Source organism: Sorghum bicolor, chromosome 1, assembly GCF_000003195.3.
Source record: "Sorghum bicolor cultivar BTx623 chromosome 1, Sorghum_bicolor_NCBIv3, whole genome shotgun sequence".
NCBI classification, from domain to species: domain Eukaryota; kingdom Viridiplantae; phylum Streptophyta; class Magnoliopsida; order Poales; family Poaceae; genus Sorghum; species Sorghum bicolor.
The window spans coordinates 7850386-7865444 of NC_012870.2; the positions used below are offsets into that span (position 1 = coordinate 7850386).

Genomic DNA, 15059 nt, shown 5'->3' on the forward strand with positions numbered 1-15059 from the left:
CACACAGTGATGGGAGCTACTTTGTTCCTTTTTCTCTCCCGGCTCCCTCTCTCTAGTGATGGATTTTTATTCTCGTGGGTCCCATTTATAGATTCAAGGTTGGTTCTATACACTGTGATCATTTTAACAAGTGATGTCAAATTATTGTATAGAATCGGTGTTGAATCTATACATTGCTGATGCTCTTATGTGCAAAAAAAGCATACCTGTGCGATCCGAATGATCCCGTCGGTGTGGTCGAACAAGACTGCAACGTCCAGGCCGTAGATTTTGCCAAAAGGGAAAAAACATGAGTAGCACTAAAATATTTTTACTTATTTAAAAATAATAGTTAAAAATATTATTTGTTGATTTATTATAAGAAAAAAATACTGAAAAAATATGACTCGAGCCGGCAGCCAGCCTCAGTTGCAAGAGCGCACTCACCATCGCAGAGTGCTCTCACAAACGTACGTGTCAGCTTCCAATTTCGCCGTAGTGCGTCCGTTCCACCGGCCCACAAAACTTCACACTCTGGCCAGTGGCAAACCGGGAGCAGCACAAAAGATCGAGCGCAAGCAGCCGAGTCCTCGCAATTTGGAGGCGGTCAGGAAAACGTGGTGCCACTGCGGTGCCGGACCGACCCTTCCGAAGAAATTTCACTCCACGCCCCGCCGCCCCGGTGTCCAGTGACCGACCGGCACCGGAGGAACTGGCAGTTTGGCACGTAGGAGTACGGGCACGGCGCAAGAGGACAGGAACCGGCGGCCCTCGCAGCCGCGCCTCGCGCGCCACGGAATATCCCTCCCGTTCCACTTCCACGTGGGACCACGGCGTCAGAAGTCAGCCGTGAGGGCCGCAGGGATAAGAGAGGAGCGGGTCCCGTCCCGTCCGACCCGAGGCAGCTAATCCCATTCGCCGCCTTCCTTTCCTGCCCGCTGCCGCTGCTGCCTCCGCCACTGCTGCGACACGAGGTCCACGACCACGACGCTCGCGACCGCGATGGCGACCATCACGACGCCGCTCCGCGCCGCGCTGCTCTCCCCGGCCGCCGCCTCGTCCGCGGGACGGCGCCGCGGGGGCGGGGGCCGGCGCCGCGCGCCCTCCTCCGTCCGCTGCGACGCCTCCCCGCCCTCGTCCTCGGCCGCCTCGTTCGACCCGGACTTCGACAAGAAGGCGTTCCGACACAACCTCACACGCAGCGACAACTACAACCGCAAGGGGTTCGGCTACAAGAAGGAGACGCTCGAGCTCATGAGCCAGGAGTACACCAGTAAGTGGTAGTAGCAAGCACGGACGAACCTGGTGTTTTTTTCCCCTTTCATCCAGAGTGCAGAGTGATTGATGGGGGACGGAATCGAATTGGTATATGCAGGCGATGTGATCAAGACGCTCAAGGAGAACGGCAACCAGTACACCTGGGGCCCCGTCACCGTGAAGCTCGCCGAGGCCTACGGATTCTGCTGGGGAGTCGAGCGCGCCGTGCAGATCGCGTACGAGGCGCGCAAGCAGTTCCCCGAGGAGCGCATCTGGCTCACCAACGAAATCATTCACAACCCCACCGTTAACAAGGTAACCATATCCGAAATCGGTCAACTCTAAGGATCTTATTGGCTTCATACGGAACTAGGTGGGTGAGGAAATCACTGTCACTGGTCTGCTGCATCCTCTTGTGTGTGCGTGCGTGCGTGTGTACAATACAAGGGCGCAAAACGAGCTGATGCCCAACTGAGTGTTACAAAGCAAAATTCTAGCGCTCGAAGTGTTCATTCCAAAACTCCAGTTTAATTCGGCCCCAGTGCTCAGGCCTTACCTGCAAAGCAAAAAACATAGTGTCCACTGTTCTCAGTCCTTAATTTGCGATACCCTGATTCAGTGGCGTATGTGCTTAGCTGAGTTGAATTCATGTGATTGGTCATGCAGAGGTTGGATGAGATGGGTGTAGATATCATTCCTGTTGACGCGGGTATCAAGGATTTCAATGTGGTCGAACAAGGTGATGTTGTTGTGTTGCCTGCATTTGGAGCTGCTGTGGAGGAGATGTACACGCTAAATGAGAAGAAAGTGCAGATTGTTGATACGACCTGCCCTTGGGTTTCAAAGGTAAATTTTGTTTTTGAAGACCTCCTCTTGCGTTCTTCCTTTTATACCACTTGGCCATCGGCTGCTGATTGTTGTTTCTATAGAGTAAAAAGACTTACCATATCAGGCTGATGAAGTCCATTATTCAATATAGGTCTGGAACATGGTTGAAAAACACAAGAAGAGCGAATATACTTCAATTATTCACGGAAAATATTCCCATGAAGAAACTGTTGCCACTGCTTCTTTTGCTGGAAAGTACATCATTGTGAAGAACATGGCAGAGGTACATCTAACGGATTTTATGTTTGCTGTTCTTTGGACTTTGTGTCGAACATGATCAGAGATAAGAAAGTTGGAATGTTTTGAATAGGCGACCTATGTGTGTGATTACATACTTGGTGGCCAACTTGATGGGTCTAGCTCAACAAAAGAGGAGTTCCTTGAGGTAAGGACTGAGGATTTTACTCAAGTTATCCATTTACTGGCATGCTGGAAATGAATGACCAACTAAGCTGTTTGACACACAACTGCAGAAATTCAAGAAAGCTGTTTCTCCAGGATTTGATCCTGATGTTGATCTTGATATGTTGGGAATTGCAAATCAAACAACAATGCTTAAAGGAGAAACTGAAGAAATTGGTAGGTTATCCAACCAGCCTCTGCTACCTCCATAGCTATGTGTTGTGATTTATATTGTACATATTCTTTTAGCAAGCATTAATTTTGATTGTAATGCTATATGATTAATAGGGAAACTTGTTGAAAAGACTATGATGCAAAAATATGGAGTTGAAAATGTAAACGATCACTTCATGGCCTTCAATACTATTTGTGATGCCACTCAGGTAAATTTTCTTTTTCCAACATTTCCTTCAGCTTTGCATAACAGAAAGTCTTGTAGCCCAACCCAACTAAGTCTCTTCGTTTTAGATGTTACATGAAGCATTTTAAAATGTATGGTTTCTTGATGATTTTAGAAACTGTTTGTTTCCGTATCATCTAGTTTACTTCATTGCTGAATGAAAGATGTTTGTGCGTGATTGAACATCGTTCTAACTGTTTAAATAACTTTGCTTTCCAAACTTGCCCATATTGATGTTTAACCGACATTCCATTACATGTTCTCATTGATCAATTGGAACATAGGCAACCAAAGAAAACAACTACCACCTAACCCATTGATACTCAGTGTGATATACTTCCTCCGTCCCAAAAAGAGTGTTGTTATGGGAGTCGTGTTGGTCGAACTTTCTTAAATTTGACTAGGTTTGTAGAAAATATTAACATTTATATCTCCAAATAATTTTATTATAAAAATATATTCAACGATTCGTCTAATAATACTAAATTTGCACCATAAATATTAATATTTTCTTATATATATTTGGTCAAAGTTGAAAATGTTTGGCTTCTCAAAAAGTGAGAATGACACTCTTTTTGGGAAGGAGGGAGTATTCTATAATGGAAGTGGCAGTCTTACAGCATTTATTAATCTTTACATGAGGCTAAAATGTGAACCTTTTGGCCTTTTGGGAATGATGGAGTCAGTATTACTGTAATATAAAGTTTAGAAAAGGGTAGCATACAATTCAAGATGGATGGTAGCTATTCATGGCACAATACAATGACCATCACCCTTTACATGCAACCTGCAAAGGAAACTGAGACAACTTATATGGCACCTTTATTTTAAGTCAATGTTAAGAGAATCATAGTTCATTTATTGCTCCACTTTTGGATTGATAAAATGTCTCTTTGGGTGATAGATTTATAATTGTTTTGACATATGCTGCATTGACTTATATACACTTGCCCTTCTGTTTGATTCCTCAGGAAAGACAAGATGCTATGTATCAGCTGGTGAAAGAGAAAGTTGATCTTATTCTTGTTATTGGAGGATGGAATTCAAGTAACACCTCTCATCTGCAAGAAATTGGAGAACTCAGTGGAATCCCATCCTACTGGATTGACAGTGAACAAAGGATTGGACCAGGAAACATGATTAGCTACAAGTTAAATGTAATTTCTAATACCCTCCACAGATGCTACTTTGTTTAACTAGGAGAATGTTTGTTTTTGAAAAATAATAGAATTTTGAAGGATCTTCCGTTTAATTAGGACCTGAAAAGAGCTTAAATTTAATAATTGAAAATATAGGATCTCATTTTTTAACTGAAAATTGGATTGTTTAACAGCATGGTGAACTTGTTGAGAAAGAGAACTGGTTACCCGAGGGGCCTATTACCATTGGTGTTACTTCAGGTGCCTCAACTCCGGACAAGGTAACTCAAAGCTGTACTGATCTAAGTTTAAGTGGCTCTTTTCTACACAGCTTGCTTGTATCACATAAAACTTGATGGCAATAATTTCGTTCTACTTATGCAGGTTGTTGAGGATGCCCTTCAGAAGGTATTTGAGATCAAGCGTCAGGAAATTTTGCAGGTTGCATAAATTTTAAGCAGAGATTTGTGTAAGAGCGGAATAGCTTTGGCTTGGCAAAGGTTACTAGAACCGTTGCACAGGCAATGTTTGTACAGTAGCAAAGGATGTAACGGTTTAGGCACGAATACTACCACGAGGCACTATCCTTGTGCTGGAATTTACAGTCTGGTGGAAACGAAAATGTTGTTATCATTGGTCTGAATAAAAGTTGCAGCAGCTGTTCTAAGGTCTGCCCTGTTGACTTGGCTGAAAAAATCATGACTGGAAGTACTGTTTGCTGATTTATTGGAAGATAAAATCAATGCTGAATGACTGGTAGATTAACTTTCTAGCCCTTAAATTGATGTCAGGGAAGACACTCAGATGTGTAAGTCATGGATTGAGCTCGGTTGCAGGATTTCCTGTGCCTATATGCTAATTAAAAGATCAAAAGAATGCATAGTTTCTGCGTTTTAAAAGCTTAAATTCAGTACATCCAATTGATACTCTCTATTCTATTTCTTTGTGTTCATAACTGCTGTCCTACCTTCTCGTGTTGAGAAATGTTCCCTAACTTGGAGAAATTGAGAGTATGACTAGTAAAATAATAATGGTTAGTTTATATTAACATATACGTTGTAGGTTTGCAGCTGTGCTCTCTTCTCTCCCCTCTCCTCTCTCTTTCACCTCAAAACACAAATCTAATTGGCATATTTTTAGTGCATGTCTAAAGGTTGCAATCAAAATAGTTAATAATTTTGATGATTATAGATGGGTTAAAAAGGCCAACAAAAACGATTGGCTAAGTTGGGAACTTCCTGCATTGGGCCTGCCGAAGACGACAACTTTGCCCAGAGATGTTCACGACCACGATTTTACGCACTCGCGATGCGCTGGCCACCTAAGCTCCGTCGTCGTCCTGTTGAGCCGCTTGGCGGCGCGAAGGACGGCCTTGAGGTCAGCGACCTTGGCCCGCTTGGTGCGGCAGCAGTTGGCGTGCACGGTGGCCACCTGCGCCGCGTCCCGGCTGTCCTGGCAGAACCCGCTGAAGCGCGCCGTGTCCAGGACGCGCACGCGCAGGCCGAGCCGGCGGAACGCGCCGCGCCGCTTCATCCGGTTCAGCACGTCCTGCTCCTTCATCCCCGCCGAGACCCGCCGCGCCGCGTGCCACTCGTCGAACAGCGCCACCGTCCGGTCGTTCGAGTCCACGAAGAAGAAGCCCGTGTTCAGCTCGTTGCCGGCGTAGTCGTGCGGCACGCCGTTGAACTTGTCGGAGCTGATCAGCAAGTCCTCGCCCTCACCGCGGTCCAGCTTCGGGAACGGATTCCTCAGCCACATCACGTCCATATCCTTTATTACAGAATCAAAGCACCAAAAATTAATCTAAGCATGCTAATCTAATGCATGTATTAGCAATTAATGGAGATGCTCATATGCATGCATGCATGCATGCATGATCGCAAACGTACGCACAGTGAAAATGAAGCTGTAGCCGTGCTTGAGGACGTCGCCAAGGAACCGGATCCGGCGCCACATCATGCGTATGAAGCCGTCCGACATGTAGAGCTGCTCCGACGAGAGGTCGCCCTGCTGGCTGTCCACGGCCCGGAGCAGGTAGCACTTGACGCCGCCGCCGAGGCTCCTGCACCGGCGGAAGGCCTGCTGGTCCATGGCCACGAAGAGGACGTGGTCGATGAGCTGCTCGGTGCCGTCCCCTTCCCTCAGGCTCTCGAGGAAGAGGTCCAGCAGGCCGCCCTCCTCCGCGTACGCCTCGTTCAGCATGGTCAGGATCAGCGTCTTGTTTGCGTACGCTGCACCGCGCAGCGCCACCTCCAGATCGTCGGGGGCAAAATCCTGGGCATCCGTTTTGACAAGAATTAAGCTCGGGTTTAGATATATCGAGCTGATTAGCTAGGCTGCAATAAGAATGTTAATCCTGAGGGAGCTAGCTATGATTTTTTGAACACCAAAAGTAGACTTGCCGATGATCGGCGGCGCCATATGTTGTAGAACCTCTCCTCGTTCCCGGCGTCGCCTCCGGCCGGAGAAGACGACGCGACGACGTACGTGCAAACCACGATGACGACGCAGACGGTGGTGAGGGCAACGACACGGCTCAATGTGCATTGCTCCGGCCGGGCTGGTATCAGCACCCCCATTGGATTGGATCGATCAACTTGCTTGGTTGCTCCTTTTTGGTTCCCTAGCCTTGGAGGAGAACCTGTAGCTTGATCACCATGGAAGGATCGCAATGTCTCGGGGGAGAGGGCGCGCAGAATCTCATGGGCATCGGCTTGTTACTGGTTCAGTTATTGTACAATATATACATGTCTGCGTGGGCAGTCATGAGAAAGTTGCAGCAAACCTACCAACTTGTATTGAAAGTTTATCATGCACAATTCACCACCAGGCTCCTCAAGGGTACACGTTGAAGATGTGTTGGAGCTGCTGCTCCAGCCATGGCTGGCAGTAGAGGTGGTAATGGATTAGAATCTAGGAGTAAATCAAAATGGAGATGCAAATTAAAATCCAAGGAGAAAAAAATCCCAACATCCAATTCAAATCTAATTCCAAATTACTAATGTCTAATCCACTTTGAAATCCAAATCCATCCATGGCAATCCAATGATAGCAAAAGTAGTATGCCTGCTTGTTGATCCCATGTCTAAAGTTGGACCTCATAATTAAAATTTACGTTCACACAGTAAAACTTTAAAATTGTTTGAAATCTATAACTCTTATAAAGCAAAACCCCACTATCTATTTTTCTTGACATGCAATGCATCCACCTCAGCAGTCCACTATCAACCCCACTATCTATTTCTCTTAAAATGCAATGCGTCCACCTCAGCAGTCCACTATCAACCCCACTATCTATTTCTCTTAAAATGCAAAACGTTCACCTCAGTAGTTCACTATCATTTGCCACTATCAATTTCTCCTGACATGCAAGGTGTCTACCTCAGCAATCTACTATCATTTGCATTAAAGTAACTAGCACAAGAATTATGACATCCACATCAGCGAGACACATCATCCACTATGGATACAATTTCCATGATTATGCTAATAAAAGAGTTATATATTTATATTCCTCCTTCATACCCGCGGCAACGCGCGGAGAATCCTCCTAGTTTATTTGACAGACAAGCCATCAGGGATCAGCAAGATAGGAAACCTTGGTGCCACAACATCCGCGACGCATGTAATCACCCCAAGACGTCAACATCAATTTCACAACGAATTCCACTTGGAACGTAAGCGAAGCCACTGCCACTTTGTTGGCAATGGATGCGTCAAATAGCATAGGGTGTGTTTGGTTTCATGCTCAACTTCTAGCTAGCCTGGCTAACTAGGCTGGCTAGTCTTAGCTTGTTCCCACTAAGCCAGCTCCTGGTTGTTTGGTTGTCTATATTATGGTAGTCTGGCTAGCTATAGAGTGTGTTTGGTTGCCTTGTTTATTTGAATACAATCACCTCTTTTCTCAACCGGTAAAGTTATCCTCTCTGAGTAATTTCATCGACATGTGGTGGGTCTCCTATGCAGCAGCGCGGTGTCAACCAGTGCTACTCGCCCGTTCCATGGAAGCATCACACATCAAAGCAAAACAAGAAAGAACAGGAACGAACGAGCTTGCACGAATTCTGAATCCCAGTTGAACTAGCATTGAGAATGGGGAAGGAGGCTAATCACAGAACAAAATGAATCAACTGTAAAAGATGCGTGCTCTTGCTGAGGAGGTAGTCGTACTATACTACCTGAGAAGGACGAGCTCGTTGGCGATCTGCTAGTTGAGAAGGTAGTCCCCCTCGACGCAGCCTCTTGGGAAGCTTGACCGTCTTGTTGGTGGTGCCGGCGAGGCCGACGGAGACCTGAAACGCGGAGACGGACCCAGAATGAGGGTGCGCTTGCAGCAGTGAGGGATGCCGCCCTTGAACTTGCAGCAGTGACCATGGCGGAGTTGGTGCATGGCAAGCGGCCAAGGGAGCGGACAAGCTCGTGCGGGTGCTCCGAGTTTGCAGCTCGCGGCCAAGGGAGCGTCCAAGTCTGCGGAGCCCTCCGAGTTGCTCGCGGCCAATGGAGCGGACAAGCTCGTGCGGGTGCTCCGAGTTGCTCGCAGCTGCAGCGGAGCCCTCCGAGTTGCAGCTCGCGCCCAAGGGAGCCGGGAATCTTCCGTCGGAACGTTCGGACGGGAGACACCGTTCCGATGACTCCCGCGCGCGCGCTCGCGATCGACGAGTTCCAGGTAAGTATGTTTCTTTTTTCTTTCCTATTCTTTTATTCTCTTTTTTCTTTCTTTATTTTCTTCTGTTTCTTTTCTTCCCCTCCCGCTCGGTGTTGTTTTCTTTTCTTTTTCTTTCTTATTTCTTATTTCTGATATATTAGTTTCTTTTTTTGTTTTATATTCTTTTTTATTTTCCTATCTTTATTTTTCTTTTTCGTGCTTCATTTTTCATTTTATTTTCTTTTTATGTTTTTTCATTTTTATTCTTTATTTTGTATATTTTATATTTTCTTTTTTCTTATTATATTTCTTTGATGTACGTCGTGCGGTCGAGTTGCGAGAACACCCGCGCCATCACGTGTGTCGGGGCCCGCAGCGCCGCCGCTGAATCGCCGCCACCCGCCTCCGCCTACTCCTCCCCCCTTGCCGTGGCGGCGCCATGGCTGATCCGATCGCCTAGCCGCCCGTCCCTGCTCTTTGTATGGGAGTGAACAAGTGGGCTGCAGAAGCATCGATCAATCCGTGACCTCTCTTCTTCCAGTGTCACTGAGGTTGAAGAATTGGAGGCGGCGATTTTTTTTGTGTTATGCATTGACTCCGCTTGTGCCTCGTCCTCGTCTTCGCCTCCTCCTCCGCCCGCCCCTTGATCTGGTCGACGACGCCAACGAACGCCAGATCCCCTTCCACTCGAGACTGAAGGGGGCAACGGGATCGGAGCAGGCAGGCGGGTTGCAACGGGATCGGAGCCGGCAGGCGGTCCTCCAGCACGGTCGGCGGCAGATCGCCTCTGTTCACCAGGTACTCCGCGGCGAGGCGGCCGGCTGCCGTCAGAAGCGCTTCCCTCTGCTGTCCAGCCGCAACCGGTTGGGCTCCCCCGTAGCGGAAGCCGCTGCCATTGCGCCGCTGCATCGTCGGTCGTAACTAGACGGTCGCGGCGCTCGCCTCCCCTCCGCGCCAGCGGCGATCGAGGGCGGCCGTGGATCACGGAACTCATCTCGGGATCGCTTGGGGGCCTCACCAGATCCGATCCGGACGGGCATCACCATCTTCGGTGAACGAGTCTGCTTCCCGGCAGCCAGCACATGAGTTAACGATCTCAACTTCCAATTTCTTGGTTCTCTTGTGTTTTTGTGTGGTTTTTTTCTTCTGTTCTTTGCAGAGTGCTATGGTGGCATGAAACTGGATAACAGGAGACTGACGCTAGCACCAGGGGTGCTTCAATCACTGCGACAAAACATAGGGAATGGTGAAGAAGAAGAGGAAGCTGAGGTAGAACACCGACGTGCTGATGGACGAGCTGCTCTGTCAAGGGTGGTACAACTAGCGGCGGAAGCGACGCAGCGACCAAAACCGGTTCATGCAGTTCAAGAACGTGCCTCTCCAATTAACTCTAAGTTATGGGCACAGTCTGGTGACTCAGATTTGGAGGTTTCGGAGGATGAAGGACCTTCAACGCCGGTTTTTATTGCTCAAGCCAAAGATGCAGGTTTCTCTATAGATCAGTTGGTAAAAGCTGAAAAAGCTATAGATTCTGGTAATGTAAATCCTTGTTCTAGTGATGTTAGACTTGCCAATTCAATTGATTCTGAATTGGTCCGACAAAAACTTGTTGGTGCACCTTGGAAAGGTCCTTTGCCACCTCCCAGAGTTTCTCCGCTGAGAACTCTTGGTGACGCCATTAACAAGGCTGCGTACCATCACACTCCGTCAGGTCGCCATGGATCATCTTACTTGGTGAACGTCTGTTCGTCCGAGTTGAGGTCCAACGGAGAGTTTCTCATGGATGTTTCAAATAAATTTGAATTATTCGATCCGATTTCAAAGGAGCTGGCGGTGGACTTCCCCCCGTTGTCTTCTGCGTGCATTACGGATGCGTCTGTTTGCAGCGAAGGAGAGAAAACGGGTGTGTCCATTGAGAATCCTTTAGTGCTCCTTGGGCCTGGAAGATACTTTCGGCCTACGAAGGGTCTTTGCGCCCTGTTCGCTAGGACAGGCACCCGATCACGAATCACGCGATCCCCACCTAAGCCGCCACAATCGCAGAAGTCATCCCATCCTCTTTCCTTCGCCGAGGTGGTGAGAGTGGGGAAGAGAATGGTGGCCCCAGGCAATGGCGGATTTGGACATGGTGGGAGAGGGCGTGATGCAAGTTTTGTTTCGGGTTTTCAACCTGGTTTCAACCCTGGTCGTGGAGGTCGAGGTGGTAGACTTGGTGGATATGGTTCCAACCGTGGCCGAGGGTCCAATGGCTTCTTCAACCATGGTACAAGGAACAGTGGAGCACACTATTACGGCAGATCAAGGCCCTATGGGGGAGACCGAGGTTACGGGAGGCGCCGGGGAAGAGGGGGTTGGCATGGTAGTCTCTCTCGGGACGGCGGCGCTGCATCCCAGGTGGATGGCGTGCTGGTTCAGGGAGTACCGCAAGGAGGAGGTACTGCTGCGGCAACTCAACCCACGGCAATGACGGTTAATTCTACAGCTCCAGATTCACCAAAGATGAGTGCTCCAAGTAATGCTGAACAACAAGGTAAAATAATAGAAGTCCCAGAGTCATCAGCTAGAGGTGCACAAAAAAGCAAAAATAAACCACATTGTTGGCGCTGTCGCACAAAGGGTCATACAATTCATGAATGCTCCATAGTTCTCTGTTGTGAGATTTGTCATGGTAACCATAAAACTAAAGTGTGCCCATATAACAAAAAATCATCAGCTACAAATGCAATTCCTTGTGGTTTTGTTGTGGAAGGCCTTGGATTTTATTCCATTCCGGTTGCTGCTAATCCTAGAGTCAATGTCAATGAAACTAGTGCTGTGGTACGTGTTTTGGAAGGTTCCTTCACTGTCAACCAGTTGGCAGTGGAACTGGAAAAATTCCGTCCTGATAAATCACATAAGTGGGAGATTCAGACAACTGGGACAGGTGCTTTTATTATTAATTTTCCATGTGCTGATCTTCTTGACCAAGTTGTTAATTGGGGTCCAATGGATGCTAAGGGCGTGAAAGGAAGAATTCAGTTTGAAAAAGGGGATGAAAATGAAGTAAATAAAGTTGAAATTGAGAAGGTGTGGGTGCAGTTCAGAGGATTACCTAGTGAGTTCAAGGAATTTCACATTATTTGGGCAGTTGGAACTATTCTAGGTGTCCCTCGAGCTGTAGATACTATCTTCACTAAGTCCACTGGCAGGCCAAGGATGAAAGTAGCAGTGCTAGACCCAAGTCTTATCCCAATTTATGTGGATGTGGTCATTGGAGATTTTGTCTACGAGCTACAGTTTGCTGTTGAGAAGGAAACCCCTAGTGGTGAGCCACAGCTAATTGATATGGACTCTACCACTGAGGGGAATCCTAAAGAAGACGTCTCTAAAGAGAGTGAACAACCCAAGAGAGCAAATCCTGAAGAAAAAATGGATGTTGATGGGAAAACAAATAACAGTCAGGCACCGGATGATGCTAATGGTGCGCCACCACCTACTGACTCCCAGCAGTCTGCCTCTAAGGGGGCGGCTCAGCTACAGGATGTAGAGGAACATACTACTACCCAGGGGAAGACAGTAAACAAACCCAAGGTCACCCTCTCTCAGGCCGGAGGGGCTTTAGGAATTAATGGGACCTGGACACCTAATATATTGCCATCTACCAATGACTCTGGGACTCACACTAAGAAATTCAGCAATGAGTCACCACCTTCAGTGAGATTGAGCAAGAGGAATGCCTCTACTGTGGATATGGACTCCACAGAAAAGGCAGTAAAGCTGAAGGCATGGAAGAACCTGGAAACACCATCGGAAGAAGGTATTTTGTCTTTTTCTTCTCGCAATAATTCCTCTCTTTTAAATACAGCTGCTGCTTTAGGGGTGGTTTTTGGTAATAGTGACCAGGAGGTTTCTTGTGCTTTAAATCATTTGAAAGATTTAGAAAATAATAGGTTGTTGGAAAGTGCTAAATTAAGAGAGGAAAATTCTGTGTTAGTAGAAGATGCATCAACTGTTTGTTCTATTGATGATTATATAGATCTGGAAGCTTTAAATCTCATTTGCTCGGATATTGCTGAAGGGCTTAGTGATGGCTGTTGTGATCCGTTGATCTTACAGACTCCCGTATCACAAAAATCTGGTAGACGCCCTAGTAGAAAAAAGAAAAATAAGAATAATAAATCTAGTTCAAGATGAGAGGAGGCTTCAGGAATTGTAATGGTTTTGCGGATTTTAAAAAATATAGGTTTCTGTCTGATTTAACAAAAGAAAAAAGTCTAGATTTCATTGCCTTATCAGAAACTGGTAGAGCTAGCTTCCCACCAAATATTCTTAACACTATATGTGCTGGTAAAGATTTTATTTGGCATTGTATGGCTCCACATGGTAGATCTGGTGGTATGATTCTAGGCATTCATTTGTTAACTTTTGACATTGGGGAAATTGAAGAAGGAGATTTTTTAATCAGATTTAAGCTTAGACACAAAGAACACGATTTTAAATTTAATTTGATATCAGTTTATGGCCCAGCACAGGTAGATCAAAAGGCAAAATTCTTGTCTGAACTAGTACGGATTTGTTCAAAGGACACCTTACCTAGTCTTATAGGTGGTGACTTTAATATTATCTGCGGGCCTGACGAGAAAAATAATGATCATTATAATGATAGATGGCCATTTATGTTTAATGCTGTCATTGACAGTCTGAACCTAAGAGAAATAGAGTTGTCAGGAAGAAAATTCACTTGGGCAAATAATATGCCAAACCAAACTTTTGAAAGGTTAGATAGAGTCTTAGTATGTACAGACTTTGAAGCACAGTTTACTCATACCTCTGTGCAGGCGCTGAATAGAGAAATTTCTGATCATACACCACTCTTAGTCTCTACAAATAATGCTTCGTCAACTTTTCAAACTCAATTCAAATTTGAGTTGGGTTGGTTGTTGAGAGACGGCTTTTGTGAGATGGTGGCGGATATTTGGCAGAATACTACGGTTTCTGGTTCGCCGATAGAAAGGTGGCAAATGAAAATCAGAAGATTAAGACAACATCTTAGAGGTTGGGCAAAACATGTGAGTGGACTGTACAAAAAAGAGAAAATTTCTTTATTAAACAAACTAGATGAGCTGGATAAAAAGGCAGAGCTGGTGGAGTTGAATGAATCTGAAAGAAATTTAAAACATGTTCTAAATGAAAGACTGGCAGAGCTCTTGAGGGAGGAGGAGCTTAAGTGGTACCAAAGGGCTAAAGTGAAGCACTTGTTGGAAGGTGACGCTAATACTAAGTACTATCACTTATTAGCCAATGGTAGGCATAGGAAAACTCATATTTTTCAGCTTGACGATGGGGAAAGTATTATAACTGGTGATGCTCAACTTAAACAGCATATTACCAGTTATTACAAAAACTTGTTCAGTCCGTCTGATGCCTCTCTAATTTCATTAGATGAATCACAGACGGCGGACATACCTCAAGTCTCAGACCTGGAAAATGAGTTGTTAATTGCACCATTCTCGGAGGAGGAAGTTAGAATAGCTATTTTCCAAATGGAACATAATAAAGCACCTGGTCCGGATGGCTTTCCTCCGGAGTTTTATCAAGTTTTTTGGAAGCTAATTAAAAATGATTTGATGGCTTTGTTCTCGGACACTACCTCTAAATCGTTTGAATTTTGGTAATATTATTTTGTTACCTAAAAAAGCTGAAGCAAGGTAATTCAACAATATAGGCCTATCTGTTTGTTGAACGTCTCTTTTAAAATCTTCACTAAGGTGGCTACAAATAGACTTACCACAGTAGCCCAAAAACTGATAAGATCGACTCAGACAGCCTTTCTGCCAGGAAGAAATATCATGGAGGGTGCTGTGATTCTGCATGAAACTATTCATGAATTACATACAAAAAAACAAGATGGGGTGATTTTTAAAATAGACTTTGAGAAAGCTTATGACAAAGTAAATTGGGATTTCCTACAACAAATTTAAGAATGAAAGGTTTTTCTCACAAATGGCGTAAGTGGACAAAACACTTTACACAAGACGGTAACGTTAATATCAAGGTTAATGACCAGTTAGGACCTTATTTCCAGTCTAAAAAAGGCTTAAGGCAAGGTGACCCATGTCGCCAATACTATTTAATATAGTGATGGATATGTTGGCCATACTAATTGCTAGAGCAAAAGATGCAGGCCAAGTAGAAGGTGTTATCCCACATCTCATACAAGATGGTTTATCCATCCTCCAGTATGCGGATGACACAGTGATATTTATGAGCCATGATGTTGAGAAAGCTATCAATATGAAACTATTATTAAGCACATTTGAACAACTATCTGGCTTAAAGATAAACTTTCATAAAAGTGAAGTCTTTTGTT

General features: G+C 45.6%; 2 protein-coding genes across 2 annotated transcripts; one reads left to right on the forward strand and one right to left on the reverse strand.

Moving 5' to 3' along the window:
* Positions 871-4773, forward strand: LOC8059949 (4-hydroxy-3-methylbut-2-enyl diphosphate reductase, chloroplastic). Its single transcript, XM_002463888.2, has 10 exons — positions 871-1252; positions 1355-1551; positions 1903-2082; positions 2216-2347; positions 2435-2509; positions 2598-2703; positions 2815-2909; positions 3898-4083; positions 4260-4346; positions 4450-4773. Exons 1-10 carry the CDS (start codon positions 982-984, stop codon positions 4513-4515), a joined length of 1395 nt encoding a protein of 464 aa, XP_002463933.1. The 5' UTR covers positions 871-981; the 3' UTR covers positions 4516-4773.
* Positions 5083-6682, reverse strand: LOC8059950 (uncharacterized protein At1g28695). Its single transcript, XM_002466470.2, has 3 exons — positions 6468-6682; positions 5959-6339; positions 5083-5835 (listed from the first exon to the last, which is right to left on the reverse strand). Exons 1-3 carry the CDS (start codon positions 6642-6644, stop codon positions 5347-5349), a joined length of 1047 nt encoding a protein of 348 aa, XP_002466515.1. The 5' UTR covers positions 6645-6682; the 3' UTR covers positions 5083-5346.